The sequence below is a fragment of the Gopherus flavomarginatus genome, chromosome 3 (genome assembly GCF_025201925.1).
Source record: "Gopherus flavomarginatus isolate rGopFla2 chromosome 3, rGopFla2.mat.asm, whole genome shotgun sequence".
Lineage (NCBI taxonomy): Eukaryota > Metazoa > Chordata > Testudines > Testudinidae > Gopherus > Gopherus flavomarginatus.
The window spans coordinates 252,429,594-252,452,535 of record NC_066619.1 but is presented as its reverse complement, the minus strand read 5'-3'; the positions used below and the strand labels follow the sequence as shown (position 1 = coordinate 252,452,535).

The following is a 22,942-nucleotide window of genomic DNA, read 5'->3' as shown; positions in this document are numbered from 1 at the left end:
TTAAATCCAGGCTGGGTCTCTTTTAAAAAGAAATGCCCCAGATTTTTTAATTATTATTATCTTGAACTAAGAATTACTAGCACCCAGAAACCATTGTGTTGTACTTGTTTAGATTGGTTAAATCTATTCTCAAAAAAAATAAGGCAGGCAAAGAAGCAGAAGCAACAGTAATATTTCAATAAGGTTTAGCAGTAGAATGATATTTAAGAGTGATATAAAAATGGCACCCTCTCATGAACAGATTCACTTCCCAGTTGCAGAAGAGACTCTGAATACAAGTTTTAGGGATATATATTTAAGACTTGTTTTAGGACTACAGAGCTGTGGCAGAATGAGCTAGATTCTGTTTCTTCTAAATCAGCACTGTTAAGTAAGCTTCACTTGTAGAGCTATAACTTGCCCTCGGTTACACCTCGCACCCCACTGATAACAGTTATTTACACCTTTGTAATCCAATTTACCTCAGAATTACCCAGGTTTAAAAGAGGCCACAATCTGAAGACAATGAGGTTGTTGCTTTTCTCCACCGGTGATATTTAGTGAGACAAGAAAATCCAGCTTCACCTTCACATTCTAGAGGGACTTTACAAATGTGGCACTTAAATGGAGAAAACTGAATATGGAAATCATTGACAAGCACAGAAGCCCACTGTCATTTTTACAGTCATTTGTCAGAGCTGAATCATACCTTTGGCAAAACTCCTATTGACTTCCATGGTGCACAATCAGGTCCTTGGGCTGTAAAATGACATCCATTACCTTAGGTTAATTAAAACAACTAGGGATGATGCTGTTGCTCCTTTTGAAATAAATTCTGTGTTAGACTATAAACACCTCTTCCCCACCCCACCCCCTCAAAAAAAATGGAGGAAACCAGGCCTCTGAGCCTAAAAATGCAGACTGGGAAGTTGGGAGGTAATGCAACTTTGCTGATACAGCACTGACCTGAAACTCAAAAAGACCAAGGTTCTATTCCCAGCTCTGTCACTGATCTGCTACGTGACCTCAGGCAAGTCATTGCACTTCTCTGTGGCTCCTTAGGCTGGATCTTTAAGCTAGACAAATTCAGACTGGAAACAGGGCGCAATTTATATAAAAGTGAAGGCCAATCAATCAGTCACTAAAGCAACTTCCAAAGGCTCATGGTGGACTTAGAATAACTGGCACTTAAGTCAACATGTGAGGTTTTTCTAAATGATTCCTATTTGCACTACAGCATATTAGTTCTGTAAAATCATATATTATACAGGAGGTCAGACTAGACAATCATAATAGTTCCTTCTGGATTTAAGAGCTATGATGTTGGCAGGCAAAATTCTGAGCTTAGATGAACAGGAGCAACAGAGAAATTTAGGAAGCAGTTTGGAAAGTGATTGTAGTTCCTTTTGTTTTAGGTATGGCTCTGCACCAAGTGTGAATATGGAAAACAAGGAACTACCTCTGTGACTTGCCTTAGATATGCTATGTTTTCCTTTCTGCCAGGAGAGCTTTCTGGTGCATGAAGTGCAAGATGTGGGCTATAGTGGAGGGGAAGATACATTGCCTGGAAGCAGTGTTTTCAATACTGAACATCAAGAAAATAAAAAAAATTTAATTGACAACCACATTCAAAAAGACTTTACCTTGGATACCATAAGAGGCAAGATTAGTGATAATGATGACATCTGAGAGAAAGAGAGAATGAATAGAAATCACACTGGTGATCTGGAACTAAGAGGGGTAAAGAGAGCAAGGAAGAATTCAATCAGGCTAGAAGAACTGAATCACTATCAGGTACCCAGCGAGCCACCTACTGAGGAGACTGTCCCCAAAAGAACAGAGCAGAAAGGTACTGGGGACATATCTGATAGATGGTCCTTGCTGTATGAAGCAAGCAGCTAGAGAGAAACTGTTCTACCATCTTAAGAAGGCAGCCAGTGGTCACTGGTGACTCCATATTAAGAAGAGTTGACAGAATTCAGTAAGGGCCACAAGGACAAGATGGTGATGCGCTGCATCCCCAGAGCAAAAATGAGACGTAAGCCACAAGTTTTGACAGGTTTATGAAGTTGTCTGGTGAGTCTCCACTGGGGATGATCTATTGGAGCCAATGGTTCAGCATCACTTGAAAATACAAAGATTATAGAAGACTTCAGGGAGCTTGGAAGAGAAGAGGGAAGTCCAAGTGCTAGTCTCTGAGATCCTTCTGGAACCATAAGCAAGAAGAGGCAGAAAACGCTGGGAGCTGAATTGCTGGCTCTATGACTGGTGTGAAGCTGAAGGTTTTTGTTTTGTGGGTCAAGGGCCATATTCCATACAGTCTGCATCTCACAGGTAGGAGTGCTAAGTCTCTGAGCTGGAGACTAGCTAGAGCAGCCAGAAGTGAACCACATAAACAGAGAAACAGGAGGGTACTAAGAAAGCAAATTCAGTACGAACTCAAACTCAGCATGTCATGAGCAACTTAAACCAGTGTGACAAAGAATGTGAAAAGAAAGATTTTTCAGTTGCTTATACAGGGGGTGGAATAGCTCAGTGGTTTGAACACTGGCCTGCTAAATCCAGGGTTGTAAATTCAATGCTTGAGGGGGCCACTTCAGGATCTGGGGTAAAAATCAGTACTTGGTCCTGCTAGTGAAGGCAGGGGGCTGGACTCGATGACCTTTCAAGGTCCCTTCCAGTTCTAGGAGATAGATAAATAATTGGAAATATACCTATTTTTACAGCAATGCTAGGAGTCTGGGTAACAAGCAAGGGTGGTTGGAGATTCTTATGAAAAAAGAAATGTGGTATAATTGGCATAACTGAAACCTGGTGGGATGGCTCCCATGATTGGAGTATGAAAATCCTCAGTTATAACCTAGTCAGGAAGCCCAGAGCGAGTAAAAGAAAAGTGTGGGGGTGCTACTCTATGTTAAAAGACACCATTATCTGTTTTAGAATTATGGATTTCATAAGCATGGGAGGAAACACTGGTCAGGGTCTGTATAACAGACCCCCACCAATATGTTCTTCTGTAATAATTTTAAAAAGCTCATTAATCCATATGCATTCAAAATTACAGATAATTTTCTAAAACAAGCGGTACTGCACCCAACATGAGGTAGCTATTTTGGACTTAATTATGATACAGATGGTAAGCACCATCTTCCAGTCTAGTGATTAATTCAAGGGAACATGACCTGATTACATTCACTATGAGCAAAGAGAGGGCAGTTGCAACCAGTAAGAGATATACCTGGTGCTCCAAATGGGCTAATTGCAGAAACATGAGGAAAATTCTGTGGAAAGTTGATTAATAGAACTCTGCAAATCTGTGGGTATCCACTTTATAGCTATAGACCATTTCTGCGGACACCTGCATGGATAGGCATACAAATTTTGTATCTGCGCAGGGCTCTGACGGTAACAGTGGAGGGAGCCAGGTATGAGGAACTGCAGCACGGATCATCTACCTGCCCTGGGCTGAAGGGATGGGCTGGGGGCTGCTCAGGCCCCACGCCTAGGACAGGTAGAGGGTCTGCCGCAGCTCCCCACAGCTGTCAGTGCATCTCTGAAGGAGGAGATGTACCTTGGAGCCTCAGTCCAACCCCCGGTATAGACCCTTGCAAATCTGTGGATATCCACAGATAATTTTTGCAGATCAGATGTAGATTCAGAAGTGTGTATCCATGCAGGACTATTGATTAGGAGAAAAAAAGAAATTAGACAAAAAAGTGAATGAAAATTAGGAGTTCTTTAAGAGTTTATTAAATACCAAAATCCACAATCAAGAAAGGACAAATTTGGCCAAAAGCTCATTCTGGTTCAGTGGTGAAGTGAAGATTGATTAGAAATATGGGCAAATATATAGCAATCAATATAAATCTGAAGTTATAAAAAGTGCAGAAATTTGATAAAGGAAGCTAGAAGCTGAGAAAAAAAATCCATAGCAGGCACGGCTAAGGACGACATTTAAATATATTAGGAACAAAAGAAAAACATGGCAACGATCTAGACTTCCTGCTAGATGGAAATAATGATATTAATTATGCAGAACAGGCAGAAATATTTAATAAATATTTCCAACTTTAAAATGGAAATAAGTAGGATGATTTATCCATATACTGAGAATGTTGAAGTACTTTCCAGTCCATTAGTAACTAAGGAGGATGTCAGACAAGATAAAGAAGGGTTAACCATTTTTAAATAGCAGGTCTGGGACGAGATGCAGGAGGAGGAGAAGAGTTGGCTGAAGAGATATTTGACCTGCTGATGTTTATTTTTAGTAAGTCTTGGAATATCAGGGAAATTCCAGAAGACTGGAAGAGTGCTAATGTTGTACCAATATTCAAAAAGGACAAGTGGGATGACCTTGGTAACCAACATCAGTCTCAGCCAAAATAATAGAAAACTGGTGGGGAATTTAATTATCTTTCTATTCTTTTTAATTATTGATTGATGCAAATCAACATGTTTATGGAAAATAGGCCTTCTAAAACAAGCCTTATTTCATTCTTTGAGATTACAAGTTTGGTGGATCAAAGTAACTACATAAATGTAATATACTTACAGTTTTGTATTGTATTTGACTTAGTATCACATGACATTCTCATTTTAAAATTAGCATTACACAATATTAAATAGAGATTAAAAAATGGATAAAAAAGCTGATTGACAGGTCTCAAAAAGTAGCTGTCAATATGGAATCGTCACTGAACAGTGGTGTTTTTTGGAGGTTTCCCCAGGATTGCTAGTAAGCCCAATGCCATTCAACATTTTCAGTCATCTGGAAGTAAGTATAAAACCACTGCTGATAAAATTTATGGATGAGACAAAGTTTGCCAGAATAGTGAATGAGGAGGACAGCACTGTCATTCAGAGCAATTTGGATAACCTGATAAGCTAAGAGAATTCAAACAAAATGCATTTTAATACAGACAAATGCAGTTATATACATATACAAACAAGGATTTCAGATCATACCTACAAAATGGGGGACTGTATCCTAAACAGCAGGGACTCTATAGGCCCATATCCTCTTCAAAACAGGTGAATGACGAGTTGCGACTATAACGGCATCGTAATGTAAGAGGCTCACTGGTATCTGGTAGTGAGTTTCAGCTAGTTTGACCAGTTCAGTGTACCCCCAATCATTAATGTCAAACGATGCTGTGTTCTGTAGGGTGACACTGGAAAACGAACACTCTAATCATTAACAGTTTTGCATGGAATATGTACAGTAATCACCCAAGCACTCAAATATGAAGGAAATGTAGAACTAAAAACTGCGTTTACCAGACAAGTCTGGGGAGTGGATAAACAGATTTCTCCCAAATAAGGACAGCCCAATGCCTCCAGCCACATATCAGTTAGCCATCCACTTGCATCGCAGAGAGCAGGAACAGATCAATTTTCATATTACCAAACACCAGGGGCAGGGCACAGTATGAACTTCCTTTAACCAGATTCCATGTCTCCTTCCTCACAGCTTGAATTAACTTTATTTTGGAGCATAATCTTGATAAGAACTCAATGTAAAAGGTTTACTGTACTAGAAAAGAGAGGGGCACAGAACTAAGTTCTCTCTCACCTAGGAAGATAAAGGGACCCAGGACTCTGCATTTCTGTGGAAGGTCCTGACAGTAAATTATGCTGGACAAAGTGATTGGGGGCATAAACCATCTTAATCAGAGATGCTAGATTAAAATTTAGATGATGTTTAGTTGCATGTCTTTCACTTTTAACCATTTTTACTGTTTTGGTTACTTGGCATCATATAGGATAGATTACTAATAACTTGTTTTGCTTTAATTTAGACCAACCCAGTACTGTATTGTATTTGAAGTGATTGTTAACTCCAATTAACAAGCTGCTGGGTATTGACTCTTCTGAATAGTCCAGAGATGGGCTAGACATTGCAGAGCACATGGTTTTGGGAAAATTCAGGACAGGGAGTGTGGCAGAGTCACTTGGCTGGCAATCAAGACTGGTGGATATCAGCATGTATCTGGTCTGTAACAAGCAGGCTGCTGGAATTAAAGCACTGAGCCTAAGCCACTTAACACACACTCAGGCCTGGTCAACACGTGGGGTGGGTTGGGGAAAGAAGGGGAAGGAGAATTGATCTAAGTTATGCAACTTCAGCTACATGAATAAGTCAACAGCTGACGCTCCCCCATTGACTCCGCCTGCGCTTCTCGCTCTGGTAGAGTACTGGAGTCAATGGAGAGTACTCAGTGGACGATTTATCGCATCTTCACTAGACGCAATAAATCGACCCCGGCTGAATTGATCGCTCCAGAGGTAAGTGTAGACATGCCCTCAGTGCATGCTTATCTGCCAGCTGTAGGTGTACAGGTTGTAAGCCACAGCAGCAGAGCATTTAAGGCACCTAGGTTTACAAGGCAGGCAGTAATAACCCCTCATGGGCCTGAATTGTACCCCAGAATGTGACAGCGGTGCTTACACATCAGATGTCTGTATTTTAAGAACAGATGGTGCAAAGGTAGATGGTGCAGAAGAGAGCCACAAAAATTATTCAAAGTGCTGGAGAAAATGCTTTACAGTGAGCGACTTAGAGAGCTCGATTTATTTAGCTTATCCAAGAAGTAATCAAGCCACTTCTGACTCAATGTATCAATACCATCACTGGGAGAAAATACTAGGTTCTAAAAAAGCTCTCATCTGGGACAAAAAGTCATAACTTGGCTGGAAGCTGAAGTCAGAATTTCAAGTGAGAAATTAGGGAGAGGTTTTTAATAATGACTATCATTGGGTCAAGCTACCAGGGTAAGTGGTGAATTCTCCATTTCTTAAAGTCTCCAAAATCAAGACTCAATGCATTTCTTGAAGATGTGAGTTAGTGAAACAAGTTACTGGGATCAATACAGGGATAACTGGTGACAGTCAATGATCTGTGATATACAAGGTCTAATGAGATGATCTAGTGTTTGTTCTGCTCTTAAAGTCTTTGAATGAATCAATGAAAGCTACTTAGGCTAACTGAAATGCAGGACTGACGGGGTTTATCCAACCTTAAAAAGCCTCCAACAAAAAGGCTTCCATAACCTCCTGGGAAGTGCATTTGAGTGCTTAACTCCCCTTACAGTTAGATAGGTTTTCCTAATAGCTAATGTAAATCTCCCTTGCTGCAGATTAAGCCCATTACTTCTTGTCCTGCCTTCAGTGGCCAGAGAAAAATATCTGTTCTTTTTGAAAACAGCCCTTAACATATTTGAAGACCTGCAGATACTCTGTCTTTTTTCTTAAGAAAAAACACACCCAGTTCCCTCCCCCCAGGCATCATGTTTTCTAAACCTTTTATCATTTATTCTCCTCCTCTGGACACTCTAATTTATCCACATCTTTCCTACAGCATGGCACCAAAACTCCAGCTATGGCCTCACCATTGCTGAGTAAAGTGGGTGAGTTGACTCCTGTGTCTTACATACAATACTCCTGTGAATACTCCCCAAAATATTAGTCTCTCTCACAACTGCACCACATCGCTGGCTCATATTTGATTGTGATTCACTGTAATCCCCAGATCATTTTCAGCAATATTACTGCCTAGCCAGTTATTCAGCCAGGGCTTACCAGATAGGAGAGAAGCTGCAGATGTGATCTGGCATTTTGTAGTTTTGCATTTGATTTTTCCTTTTTAATTGAAGTACTTGCACTTGCCTTTACTGAATTTCAACTTGCTGATATCAGTCTAACTCTCCAATTTGGCAAGGTTATTGTCCTCCAAAGTGGTTGCAATGCCTCCTCTTCTTGTCATCTTCAAGTTTTAAGGATATTCTCCAATTCATTAACAGAGTTATTAATGAAAATATTGGGTAATACCAGACCCAGGACATACCCCTGCAGGACCCCACTAGATATGCCCTCCTATTTGGACAGCAAAACACTGATAACTACTGTTTCTGATCTTTGAGCCAACTGTGCACTGGTACACTAACTTCATCTAGACTACTTTTCAAAATGTCATATGGGATTGTGTCAAAAATCTTACTGAAAACCAAGATATTTTATGTCTATTGCTCCCCTCCCCCATCCACTAGGTCAGTAACACTGTCAAGAAAAACATTATGTTTGTTTGGCATGATTTGTTCTTGATAAATATATGCTGGCTATTCCTTGTAACCCTATTATCCTCTAGGTGCTTACAGACTGTTGAATAATTTGTTCCAGTATCGTTCCAGGTATCAAGGTTAGGGTGATGGATCTATAATTCCCTGGGTCCTCTTTGCCCTTCTTCCCCTTTAAAGAGAGGTACTATGTTTGCCCTTCTCTAGTCCTCTGGGATACATCCTGTATGGAGGTAATCACTAACAGTTCTGAGAATGCTTCAGCTAGTTCCTTAAAAAGTACCCTAGAATGAATTTCATTAGGCCTTGCCAACTTGAATGCATCTAATTTATCTAAGTATTTTTAACCTGTTCTTTCCTATTTTGATTTGTATTCATTCCCCCTTGTTAATTGTTTGCCACCATTAACCTTTTTAAATGAAAAGTAAAATAGGCATTAAATACCTCAGGCTTCATCAGTTATTGTCTCTCCTTCTTCACTAAGTAGAGGGCCTACACTTGCCTTCATCTTTCTCTTATTCCAACGGTATTTAAAGAATCTCTTCTTACTGACTCGTCTCTCTTCCTAGATGTGAATCATTTTGTGCCTTAATAATCCTGATTTTGTCCCTACATGCTTGTGGATTTTTTAGTTCTTTGGTACGCTGGGTTTCAGTTTCCTCACCTGTAAAATGGGAATAATGATATTTGTTTCCCTTTGTTAAGCGCTATGAGATCTAGAGATGAAGAGCACAGGAAGAACCAGTAGTAGTAATAAATACTCAATACTAGTTAGAAATATGAATGGATTTTAATACTCAGATTAATTTTAATCTATTAACGCAAGGTGAATTACAGGACAATCTCTCTTCCACCACACCTATACTCTCACAATATGAAAAGGTTACTGAGCTATTTTACCCACTATACTGTAAACTGAAGAATGACTTATTAAAAACTCGATTAAAAAATCTTCAGCAACCCATTACTCTTATTGCCTCTAGCTAAGAAGATATTTATATTGTGCTCATTTAGACAGACACTACTGGAAGATAAATATGCCTTCCCCAAAATTGGTACAATTCCAAGCCACCACAGCCTGTGCCATCCACATCCATTGACAAAATAAGCATCCACTGGCTATAGTCCAAAACTAACAAAAAATAATCAAATGCGTTTCACAAGGTGTAATGAAGATTTTAATCAGATTGGAATTCAATGTGGCAAATAGAAAGCAGAAGTAAAACTGTGACATACAAAGAGTGTGTTCACATGACATCCTCTGCCTACAGTGCCCTTTGGCAGCAAAACATCTGGAACTGGAAGTAATAGTTTTGTTTGGATTACAAAATGTAAGTGCCATATTAAGTAGCACAATAGGAAATTAATGGTCAAGAGTATAAGCAGCAGCAGCCTCTGTGCTGAGACAGTAAGAATTCTGCAGGAAGTTCTGCACCTTTCCCTTTAACCAAGATATTCTCATACTTGCTCTAAAAGAGATGAGACTGACACTGAGCAACATAAAATGATGTGGTCTAAATCAGCTGTTACCAGTCAAGAAAGATCTTGGAGTCATTGTGGAAACATCCACTCAATGTGCAGCAGCAGTCCAAAAACCAAAACCAAAACCACAAACAGAACGTTGGAAATCATTAGAAAAGGGATAGATAATAAGACAGAAAATATATTGTACCCTCACATCTTAAATACTGCATGCAAATCTTGTGTTCCCATTTCAAAAAAATATATATTGGAAATCAGAAAAGTTACAGAAAAGAGCAACAAAAATGATTAGCGATAAGGAACAGCTTCCATATGAGAGAGATTAATAAAACTGGGACTTTTCAGCTTGGAAAAGACGACTAAGGGGGGGGTATGATAGAGATCTATAAAATCATGCCTGGTGGGAAGAAAGTAAATAAGGAAGTATTATTTACTCCTTCTCATAACACAAGAACTAGGGATCACAAAAATGAAAATAGGCAACAGATTTAAAACAAATAAAAGGAAGTATTTCTTTACACAACGCACAGTCAATCTGCAGAACTCTGCCAAAGAATGTTGTGAAGCCAGCACTATAACAGAGTTAAAAAAGAGAACTAGATAAGTTCATGGAGGATACGTCTATTGATGGCTATTAGCCAGAATGGGCAGAGATGCAAAACCATGCTTTGAAGCGTCCCTACCCTCTGTTTGCTAGAAGCTGGGAATAGGCAACGGGATGGATTACTTCAAGATTATCTGTTCTGTTCATTCACTCTGAAGCACCTGGCATTGGCCACTGTTGGAAGACAGGATACTGAGCTAGATGGACCATTGGTCTGACACAGTATGGCCGTTCTTATGTTCTTAATAGAATCCTAGTATGAAAGAAGAAGAGACCTATCCCCAGACTGAGAGGCTCCAGGCTATTCAGAGCTTTTCAGAAAATAACCAACCCTTTCAATTACACCAGGATGCAGATTGCAACTCAAATGTTTTATGTTCACATAGACTTCCTTTGCCTAAGAGGTGGATAGAGACATTATTCACTAGCTGAAGCTTTCCACTGTATCCCAAAGTAGAGCACCTTTCAGCAGTTCAGCTGTAATGTGGTCTGTTTTGAGACATCCTAAGAACACATGGAATTGTGGCAATGGCTGTATCAGACGAAAGTTTGCAGTCTCCAGATCTACTGGATATGTTAAAAGGAACTTTGAATGTCATCAGCATACAAGTGCTCCTACATACTAATGTATAACTCTCCCCAAGCACATTCCTGTAGACCCTGTAGCCCCCCTATCACAGGAGATCACTCAAAGAATGTATTATTTCAATAAAAACTAGAGAAAGAGGATCAGGAGTCAGAACTGACCAGAAGCTGGGGAGTGGCAGGTGGTAGACATACAGAAGTGTCTCAGCTCGTAATACCACCCTCAACATACTCAGTAAAGCTCTATTTCTTTCATTTGTATCTGCTTGCTACATCATTTACTGTTAATGAAACAAGGAGGATAGCAATGGTCATTAACAACTGAATTCTCCCTGAAAAGAGCCACTACCTTTCTTTGGAAGGTACTAAACAATAATTTTGACTCTCCCCAATGGGTTTAATTTTCATCTAATTTATTATAAACAGTATAAGGTTGTGCTCTGTCCCATATATTGTAAGTCAACCTTGCAAAATTTCACTTAAGGCAAATACATTTTTGAAGGATGAGTAAAAAATATATTAAAATCTTCACAATAGTAAGAGATAGGCAGGTGTTAAACTGATATAGTATGCATTTTTGGTAAAGATGTCTGAATACAGTTTTGAAGTTACTAGTGTCCCCCAAAATAGGGCTATGTGAAAGCCTTTTAATAGATCTGGTATTATGGACACCTAGCCAATCTCTGGACTATTGGCTACTTTAACTGTGCTATTAAAAATGATGACACACACAGGATACAAAGCAACCTGGATAGCTTGGTAAGCTGGGTGCAAACAAACAATATGCATTTCAGTGCAGTCAAATGTGAAGTCACACATCTAGGAAAAAGAATGTATGGTGTACTTAGAGGATGGTGGCCTTTACCTTGAGAAGAGGTGACTCAAAGACTTTGGGGTCATGGTGGATAATCAGCTGGATATGAGCTCCCACTGTGACTTAAAGGGCCAGTAATATCTTTAGATGTATGAACAGGGAATAAGGAGAAACAGTATGAAGGTTATTTTACCACTGTTCGGCACCAGTGCCACTGGAATACTGTGTACAGTTCTAGTTTCCGTAATTCAACAAGGACGTTGATAAACTGGAGAGAGTTCAAAGGAAAATTTAGAGCCATGAAAATTATTAAAGGATTGGAAAACATGTCATAGTGAAAGAGAGGGACTTCAATCTAGTTACCTTAAACAAAGAGAAGATTAAAGGGTGACTTGACAGGTTATAAGTACCTACACGGGAGGGGGAAAAACTGATGAGCTATTTAATTTAGCAGACAAAGATATAACATGATCCAATGACTGGAACTGAAGCTAGATACATTCAGACAGGAAAGAAGGCACACACTTAACAGTGAAGAGAATTAACCACTGGAATAGTTTACCAAGGCTTATGGTGGATTTTCCATCAATTAGAAGATGGGATGGATTTTAAAAGATATCTTGTAGTTCAAACAAAATTAATTCAGGGAAGCTCATGTGGGCTTGTGTTATACAGGAGGTCTGACTAGTGGATCACAATGGTCCCTTCTGGCCTTAGAATTTATGAATAATTAATTAGTGTCAAGCAATTGGTATTAATCAGTGGTGCTAGAACAATTTGTATAGTGGGGGAGCTGAGAGCCATTGAACCAAACTGAAAAAACTCTGTATATGATGGAAACCACTTCAAGCCACGGGGTGCAGCACCACCCACAGCACCCCTCATTCCAGCACCAATGGACACTATTATATTATACCAAAATACTTTTAGAAACTATAATTCTGTGCCAGGAAAAAAAAGGTTCTCCTAGTATCCACATGCCTATGTGAAAGTTAAGCTGTTAGCGACAGGCTACATATCAGATTGCGATTAAGTGTTTTTAATGCCTTCCCATTATTTTGGGGGGATTAATTTTAAATATTTAGCTTTGTGAAAAGCATCAGCAGACAGCACTGGAGCTTAACCTTCTTTATTTACTGTCAATTACATGGCAATGGCTGTGTAAGTATCCTGATGTTATTCTATCGGTATATATCATTTCTAATTGGCCAGCCCAGTCAATGATGGGTGACAGGGTAGTGCAGTCTCCATACCTATTACACTCTTGCAGTATTTGCTGAAGCCATCAACAACATATTTACCCATGTTTGAGATCTAGGGATGTAGTGCACTAAAGAAATGCAGAGTATCATTTTCCGAAGTAGCAATTAGTCCTAGGAGGGAAATTCTTCACTGGGCATTGAACTGAGGCCACTAACACATTTCACAAAGGCAATTGAACAGCTGTCAGAAGGCAGTGACTCTCACCCATTATGTTAGTCATAACAATAAGCTACAAGTTAAAGGAACCTATTATTAATTTCCTGAGTCACCTAGCCCCTCTTCTTACACTTGCTCATTTCTAGTTTTCAGACATTGTACTCAGAACCTTATACCTCCAATGTGATAAATATCTGGAATGTACATATGACCTATTCTTACTGTGTATGGAACAAAGACAGTACAATTTTCCTTGATTGAATATATTAGATTTCCACCTACTGCTTGCACTGCAGCTATTGAGTATTGTTAAGGGGTTTGCTTTAAACATCTGTTGTTCAATTTCTCTTGAAAAATCTGAAGATATAATGTAGCAACTATTTCTAAGCCAGTGACCAAAAATGCCTATTTTAAAATGTCCAAGATTTCCTCTCACTTTCCTAATGAGGCATGCAGCTAGGTCTACTCACATGCTAATTTAGGACCAGATTTTAAAACATCCATGCATGCAGCACCCTCTGACATCAAGGAGGAGTGTACAGTATCATTCTTAAGAAATGCAGAATGGTGCACAAGCCTGTGTGATTGTTACGGGCTAGTGCTCATCAATATAAATTCTTTGATGTGACAATTCTTCCACACACACACACACACTTTTGTGGACATCACAATGAAGAGTGATTACTCTGAAGTTCCCAGCAGACTGCAGTTTAGGTCACAAAACAGGTTCAATAGCTGCTGTTTTCAGAGCAGAACACAAAGAGCAGCCACAAGTAACTCAAGAGAGACTGTCATTACCAGTCATACATAGTGCTTGTTAAAAAGAAAGCACTAGGACATCACTCAGCAACTCCCTGTATATCCATAGTCATCACTGTTTTCCAACTGAAAGCAATTTATCAAAATACCCAGCATTAAGATTGGGTTAGAAACTTTGGCATTTTACAGCAATCCACTGATCCAGTGGGTTTCTCTCCATTATAATGATTTCAGCTGTAAAGTTCTGTGCAAACTACTGCTGCCACTCTCAGGGCTCACGAGGAAGTTTTTGAAACTATTATTGATATCATGAAGTTAACATTTTATAGCCAGGGAAATAATAAGAAAAAACAACATTTTTTAGTGTAACATTAACTACCTTTTATGCCAGCTTTTATTTCTTGCTGAATTTTATTAGTGGCTATTTATTGCTTTGAACAGTATCTGTTGCTATTTGCGTGTGTTCTCACTCCACATCAACCCTCATAGCGTATGCTCTATTATTTATCTGATTGAACAGGGTCATTTCACAACCTATTATACATTTAGTTTTAGAAAGGAGATTCAAATTCTGATAATATACTGTTAACAGAAAACCATTTCAATTTTTGTAACTGAGAAGGGGCTGATCTCTTTATAAGGCACATCAACTTTATTCTTACATTTTTGTTTTAAAAAGCTAGATTAGACCACCTGAACTTTAATAATTGTCTTAGATGCAGAGGGGAAAATATGTATTTAAAACTTTCTGTATCTGGTTAATTTGATTAACTTGTACACAGATTACCACTTTTCATAAGAAACTAGAAACATTATGAAATACAAACTGATATCCTGACTACTGTTATACCTTAAGATTTTAGCATATTTTAATTTACTTGTTCTTATATTTAACAAGCCCGCACACACACTCCAAAGAGTCATGTATGGTTTATCAAGAACATTTCAAACTTCAATTTGTACTGTAGTAAAACATTATTGTATTGATACTCTAATAATGGAAACATTTTAAATACTCACCTTTGAAAAAACACCAAGAAGATACACTTAAGCAGGCCAGTAGGCAATTCACAAGCAATTGAAGAGTCATTACAAGTATCAAGTCCTGTGATCTGTATAATTATACTGTTGTTTCTCCCTTTAATATCTATCATACATTTTTAAAAACATCTTTCCTTTTAGTTTGGAAATACTCCTACTATAAATCACAGCACAATCTTTCAGCAACTTAGGATGATTGGATATTTTGAATGGGCCTTTCCAATTACTTAGGTGAGTGCAGCAGATTGGGAAATAAATATTCTGATTCTGCCATTATAATACTTCATTTTTGTATATGAAAAGTACCTTGTATTGAATCACATTCAGTGCATAATAGCATGTATTCAAATACTGCATAGTAAATACACACCACAATATTGAGAAAAATATATACATTAATCAGTATCTATGTAGTTAAAACTAAATCAGAATCCCAATTGAGTAAATGGAATTTTGGTGTAGATTTAAATAGGGTAAGTATTTGATCCTTCTAGATTAAGTAGCTGATTGAATCACAAAATTCAGAGCCAGATCCAAGCTTCCCCAAATCTGAGGGTGTTCAGATCCAAGGTTTGGTTTTGTTCCGTTCCATCTGGAGGAGAGAACTCTGAAGTTCAAATATGGTTCTGAACATCAGAGTAAAAGGAGCATTTGATTTGGTGTCCTAGTTTGGATCCATTTTTATTACTGAATTTAAAAGTAATTTGTTGATCTGTCTGGAAGTATCTGAAGTGACAGAACAACTCTCAGTGTTGTGAAAAGAAAGCCAACAAATGTCAATCAAGGTGAGCTACTGGTGAGCAAGGAGATCTTACTAGGAAAGTTGAATCCTGGAGCACAGAAAAGAGATGTCACCTAATGAAAGCTGCATCAATGCAATATAACAAAGAATAATTTTAAGGACACTATCAAAATTTTTAGAAAACCATACAAGCATCGTGAATTGGCTTGTAACTGTGTATGATTTAATTTTTTAAATGTTCTAAGAACTTTTCAGCACTTACACATGCAATACATGTATCACAAAGTAACATATGTGTGAGTGTAGTTAAATAGCGTTTATCTAAAACACCTCAGACAATTGTTTAAATCCCTCAAGTAAAACTGCCAAAAATAAAAAAAGATCACGAACAAACACACAACCACCACTAATTTCCCTCTTGCTTCATTCAAAACCTTCATTTTCCAGGTCTGAGAAACATGCAGGGAGTAAAGCTGCAGTTCATGAATAAACCCATGACATCCATTCATCCTTTCTGTGTAAGCCCTATTTTTGTGTATTTAATCATTTATAAAGCTAGAGCAATTTCAACAAAATATGCATTTATTCCATACATATTGTTGCCTATAACACTTTGAATACCACGAAGCAATAAGTTTTATACTTTTTCTTATGGTTTATTTCAGCTAACATTCTGGAAAGCTGTGTTATAAAGGGTAAAAACCAAACAGATTGTGTGCACATGCAAACGGACAGTTCTCCTTGAACTCCAGAATTTTTGTAACACAGTAGTCAGCGGTTCTACAAACCTTTATACATCTTACAGGAATTTTACAGACACTGAGAAGCAAGTCTACCCCCATAGTCTGTCTCCCACTTACCACCATTATATATAAAATAAAAAAAATAAATAAATAAAACCACCAATAGTGGATTTTACTATAGAAACTCACTGGGGTACAACAGTCATACCTAAAACAGAATATATAGAAATATACCAACTAAACACAAACAGTATTTTGTAAGAGGTTATCATTGTAGGTAACATTTACCATTACACTGAAGTATAGATGAAATTTCAGTTTTTTAATTAACAAGTTTAAGACAAAATCAGCTTCTAATAATCTATTCAAAAGCATAAGGTCTCAGTTATGTATACCAATAATAATGAACTCTCATGAACCCTAATGCACTCACACACCATCCTAAAAAAAGCTTTAAACAAAAATGCATCTGATAACAATGTCTGTGGGAGACACCATTTTCAGAAGCTGTAATTATGTCTACACATACATAGCATGAGAGAAAAGACAGTTTTCAGTGAACACTCTTAAAAATCACTTGAAGAAAAGAATGGGTTTCTCTAAAGGGTTACACACACAGGATTACTTTAAGCCTAGCAAATATACGTTGCAGAGATTTTTTTTTTTTTTTACTTGTTAGCCTATAAAACCATAATCTGCTCATAGACAGAGATCCCAAATGTATGTGTATAAGTACACATATAGTCTAAAATGCAAGCTTATAGGAATATTTAAGAAATTGGCTGAAATAATCTAAGAGCTTGTAAAATTTTGGGAAACAATAACTGTGCATTTGTGTACTACACTGCACCCAGTTTCCTACTTAAATGAAAAGAGTAACTATGCCTTAAGAACAAGATCACAATAATCAAATGTTTTACTAAGGAGCACTCAGAAAAGCCATACTTAAGAAATGCAGACACCTGATTTCTTATGTTTACTGTTTTATATACAAACTTTGTTGTTAATAAGGATAAGAGACAATTGTCTACGATAAACAGCATCAAGCAATACAAACTTGCAATTCACTTGGCTGCCCGCAGTGAATGTTAGAGTTGCTCATTTGAATCCAAGGACTGCAGTTATTTCCTCCAAACACATCATTATCAAAGTAAAACAAAAAGGATACTTTAATAAGATTGGCAATAATAAAATATGTATAGCTGCTTACAGCACTCCCAGCCCAGATGATGTTCTTATAGATATAGATCATTTTATAAAAATTATTTGCATGTTAACTATTTTGAAATCTGATTTGTGATCTATTAATATTGCTACAACTATAGATTATAAACATGAATAAGGAGTTAGAATTCTTAACATCTTTGCTAAACATCTAGTTTTATATTTGTACAGTACTTGAAAGTATTTTAACAACATTTTTGTTGTAAAAAGAAAAACCATCACTACAACTTGTAATGTTTAAGCCACAAAGCTTCTGTTGTGCATCTCTGGGTGACACAGGCAGTATCTTACATCCAGTTTACAGGTACCCCTTGCATTGTTACAAGAGATCATAACAAAAATATTTTAGAAGTCACTGAAATAAACTCCCTTACCTTCTACACCTGCTTCAATCAGCCCAAACTGTTCCAACACTTTAACAAAAAGCACAATCACGATCAAAACTGCTATCATTTCAAGCCCTTCCAAGTTCATGGTGAGAGGTCATGGTCCAACCACAGCCACTGAGGAAAGTGCTCTTCTGCCTGGCTTTGTAAAGCCATTAAACTACATTAAGAAGGCTACTGGGGTGGGGGGGGGAGAAAAGGGGAGAGAATGAGAGAGAGAGAGAGAGAGAAAATACATCCTATCTACACTAACAGAGGCCAGAGGGAAGTGGCAGACGGATCAACTCAGGCCTGTCAGGATTATCTGTTTGCTCGTTATCACTCTTACAGAGAAAGACAGTCATGCATGAAGTAAAGTGCCGATCACCCAAGGACCCAGGAGGTCACCGAGTAAATGTCCCCTGTAAAATGACATGCCTAGAGTGATAGCTAGGGATCTGGGAATATGCTTCTTCTTGTGCCAGTGCTTCTGGTACTGTAGCATTGTTGTGGATATTCAGTTGCCTAGGTAACAGAAGCTAACTAATATGTGGGCTCACATTGGACACTAAGGGACAAAAAGGTCTCATATCCAAATAAGAATGGGAACATGAAAATAATCTGGATAGCTGAATTAAATCTGAATGGCTTGAAATGTGTGTTTCTAGAAAACTAGTACTATATAGTCTCTTGTAAATTAATCAAGTTGTAGACAGATATTGTAGCTTAAGACTGGAGTTTCCAACTAGTTTCCCTTGTTAAAAAGAGCCTGAGGATTATGAATTTGCTGCTGTGCCTACCAAGTATATTTATATTTTATTCCTGGAGCATAGAGAGAATTATTTTTGCACTTTATTATTATTTTTTTTTTTTTTTTAAGTACAAACCTGTTCCATTTCATCCTTTTATCTTTTTCATGTTTAGAGCCAATTTTATGAGATTAAAGAAATTAAAAAGGAAAAAGATAAGAGTGTGTGAAGGGGAGGAAGAGTTCACTAGCAAAGCTTTTAATGTTTTTTTTTTGGGGGGGGGGGATTAACTATACAAAAGATATGGTGGTCTATTTTTATTAGACCTCACCATACCGGCACTGTTGCCTATAGTGTAGGTTAAGCATGCACGTACATTAGAAAAATTTGGGGCTGTATTACAGCACCACGGGCAACAGTGCCCAGGCCAGAGCTGCCATAAATTTAAGCCTGCAGGCTGAAATCTCAACTCCTGATGAAGTCAATGGCAAAACTCCCATTGACTTAAGTTAGACCAGAATTTCATCCCTAGTTTAAGCAGGATCATGGATTTTTTAACATTTTGTTGTTAAGACAGCTAAGCCGCTCTTAGCAACAGTATAAGTACTAGTGTATCATCAGTGCAACTGCATTGATGATGGCAAAGTATGTGACACAAGTTCTAATTTTCCCTAATGTAGACAAAGCCTAATGGCTTGATGAGCACATATCACCCTATGTTATCACCTGACAAGTATTATCTGCTGGGGAAGATCTCCTCTCCACCCCTAGAATGGTAAAGAGAAAAAAAATGGGTGGAGAATCCCAAGGTACAGAGCTCCCTCTCAACAGGAATTCACCTGAGTGCCTGACTGGTTGTCTTTCAAAAATGCTGCAAGGCTTAATGATTTTGCATACCTTATCTTTGCCTTTCTTTAAGCCACCTTTCCTTGAATTGTTTGTACATCTTTTCTCCACCCATCCTTTTTCTCAGGGCAGGTGCTTTTCTAAAGATGTTCCACTTATGCTAACTATGCTTCTTTCCAGGGCACCCTAGTAATGGACAAACAGGTCACAGATCAAACACTTGCTGAATTTGGGCTTTTAATTTGCCAATCCACCAGTTAAATAACAACTTTTGTTTCTTGTGTGCATAAAAAAAATAGGTACAAAGTTATTTAGGATGCATGTGAGACAAGGTGGGTTAGACAATTTGATATTCCCACATATGAATTAGTCTATCCATTCCCATGGATTATGTAATTAAAATGTGACTGCTGAAAATGTTAAAAATGTATTGAAACAACAAGAATGTTATTTTTAATGGACTATCTTATTATGAGTAGCACCTAAAAGCCCCAACCAAAATTGAGTCCATGCTGTGCTACCCATTGTACACATGCAGTAAGAGTGCTTTGGCCTAAAGAGTTTTGTCAGTCTTGTCTAAATAGATTGTAAAGATGGAAGAGATAAAGGAAGAATTATTATCCCCCATTTTACAGATGGGGATCTGAGGCACAAAGACTTTAAGTGACTTGCCCAAGGTCACCCAGGAAGTCTGTAGGAGAGCTGGAAACTGAACCCAGATCTTCCAAGCTCAACTCCAGCAAATTAATTGCAACACCATCCTTGCTTATTTGTCCTTCACCCTTATGATGAATCAAAGTATCACCTATAACAAAATATATTCTACTAGGTTTTCTGAATTAAAACCTCCAGTCCTCACTTCAGTGTCTTATAATAATTGATATTTCTAATGTTAAAAAACAAAGGAAGCAGAATTCCCTCCTCCTATAAGTGATAGCCTTTATACAGCATAAGGAGTGGTAGATGGGCAAACAAAGAACAGGCTAGGCTGTTCACTTTTGAGACTTGCTAATCCAGTTACATCTGTTACTTAAACTTATCTATTTGCATAAAAAAATAGAGCACACACACACACACACACACACAGGATGCAGGTTTTTTAAAATATAAAAATCTGAAATCCAGTAGTAGTTCTAGCTTAAAAAAAGCTAAAACAAAGTCATTACAAATAAACATTTGTATCTGTGTATCTTTAATCCTTTGTATTTAATCTTTTAAGTAAATAGTTAAGAATTGCAAATAAAATATTAAATCCTCTGATGCAGTCAATCATTATGAGATTTAAGACTATGGGATAAACCTTACTGTTTTTACTCTCAGTCACTGGCTGCCAGCCTACATTTTAGGAGCTTCTATGATGGTGTTAGATCTTCCAGGATGGGGAAATATCTGGGTGATCATCCACTAGCTCTTTCAGCCAGATTTAAAAAGCAACTTTCCATTGCAGCCTGTTGAGAGAACAGCTTGATCATTTGCCAAACCACAGGCTCATTCTAGTCATATATTGCCTTAAATGGTTTATTAACTATCCTTTGGAAAAGCCTGTGCACCTGTAGTGAAGAGCTCATTTGAAAGTGACAATTGTGGGTGAACAGAAAGTGGACTGTGCCAGGGATGGTGTTAAAATACTTTTGAGGAAGAGGAATCTGTTTTACAACATGCTTTGATTTTGTCTATGTGATAGATAACTTCAAATTTTGAGTTGTTGGTACTTTGCATAGTTGTGGGAGGCTAGGTGTCCTCATGTGCTCTCAAGCCAATTAGTTCACTGTGTCCAGCTGGGCCTGTTAGTGCACTGTGATTCATATTAACTGGAACCTCTTCCTAGTAAGGAAGAGCACAACCTATACTGCTATTGCATGGGTGCTCTATGGAAAGCAGCTGAATTTGCCCCATTCTCACAGATAAAAGCAAAAACATATGAATTGCAGTCTCTACAACAGACATAATAGGACAGCGATGAAGAGCTGTTTGAAGGCTAAATTTCAAAGTGACTGAGAACAAAGGATCTAGTTTTAACTGAGATAAATAAGTTATTTAAGAGTTTTGTAGCCGCCTTCGCTGCATCTTGACACGGTGTTAAAACATTTGCAAATATTATAGTCCACACAAAGAGCTCTTTAATAGCCTTTTAATAATTACACAATACTATCCATACATTCACAGACTCCTGAGCAAGTCATTTACACTTACCATTACAAAGACACAAATGAATAGATCCATACAGATATGAAGTTACACATCTAAAATATTTAGAAATAAGCATAGTGCTTCTGTGAAGTATTTCTTCAACAGAGGAAATCTAAAGCAGTAGGAAACGCAGCTTTTATTTCTGCTTACTGTACATATGCCTTAAGTTTAAAGCAGCAAACAGGTATCATATTATGCACTAATCTGACAAGCTTGGGGCATGATCCTGCAAAGCTTTAAGCATAGGAGTAACTCAAGTCACATGATTAGTCCCATTGAACTCAACTCTTTCCAGCCTTCCCTGTCACCCAGCCTTGTATTCTGGGTGTCATCTTTGATATGGCCCTCTCTAGATCCACACATCTAGATCATGGCTAAATTTTGATGGCACAACACTTAAGGTTCACCCTTCTCTCACAGTCTACACAGCTAATAAAACTTCATTTCATACCTCACTCATTTTATTGCATCCAGACTACAGTAACCTCTTGCTTTCTGGCATTAAAAAATGCCATCTTATTCCTGTCAGATAGTAAAGGGTTAACAAGTCCAGTAAACCTGGCTAACACCTGACCAGAGGACCAATCAGGAGACAAGATACTTTCAAATCTCAGTGGAGGGAAGTCTTTGTTTTGTGCTGCTTTCCTTGTTCTCTGTTCTCTCAGGGATCTAAGAGGGACCAGACACATATACAGACTCTCCAATCTTCTGTCCAATTTAGTAAGTACCAGTTAGAAAGGCGGTTTAGTCTTTTTTTGTTTGTTTTCTTTATTTGCAAATGTGTATTTTGCTGGAAGAATTGTATCTCTGTTGCAACTTGTATTTGTGCTGCGGGGAGGATTCTCCCTGGTGTCTATAAGCTGAAAGACCCTGTAACATTTTCCATCTTGATTTTACAGAGACAATTTTTACTTTTTTCTTTCTTTTATTAAAAGCTTTTCTTTTAAAAAACCTGATTGATTTTTTTCCCCTTGTTAAGGCTCAAGGGAATTGAATCTAAATTCACCAGGAAGTGGTGGGGGGGAAAAGCAAATTTCCCTTTGTTTTAGATTCACGGAGCTTGAATCTGTCTCTCTCTCCAGGATAGCCAAGGGAGGGAAAGCCTGTGAGAGGACCCGGTGGGGAAGGGTTTATTTTCCCTTGTGTTAAGATTCAAGGAATTTGGATCTTGTTTCACCAGTGAGTTGGGTGAAGCCTCTCCAGAGGATCCAGGGAGGGAAAGTCTAAGAGGGGGAAAGGTGGGGGAGAATACTCAGTTCCTCCTTGTTTTAAGATCCAGGGAGTCTGGGTCCTGGGGTCCCCTGGGAAGGTTTTGGGGGGACCAGAGT

The 22,942-nt window shown here is 38.1% G+C and overlaps 1 protein-coding gene across 5 annotated transcripts in view; it reads right to left on the bottom strand.

The window, feature by feature from the left end:
* Positions 1-22,942, bottom strand: part of KCNIP4 (potassium voltage-gated channel interacting protein 4) — a 789,448-nt gene that overhangs the window by 394,680 nt on the left and 371,826 nt on the right. For 2 of the 5 annotated variants that reach the window (XM_050948031.1, XM_050948029.1), the window contains exon 1: positions 17,839-17,944. The exons of the other annotated variants lie outside the window; for them this stretch is intronic. In XM_050948031.1, coding sequence (XP_050803988.1) covers positions 17,839-17,938 — 100 coding nt within the window. In that variant the 5' untranslated portion in view covers positions 17,939-17,944. Of the gene's footprint in view, positions 1-17,838; positions 17,945-22,942 lie in introns of those variants that run through there. 5 annotated transcript variants of the gene reach the window in all.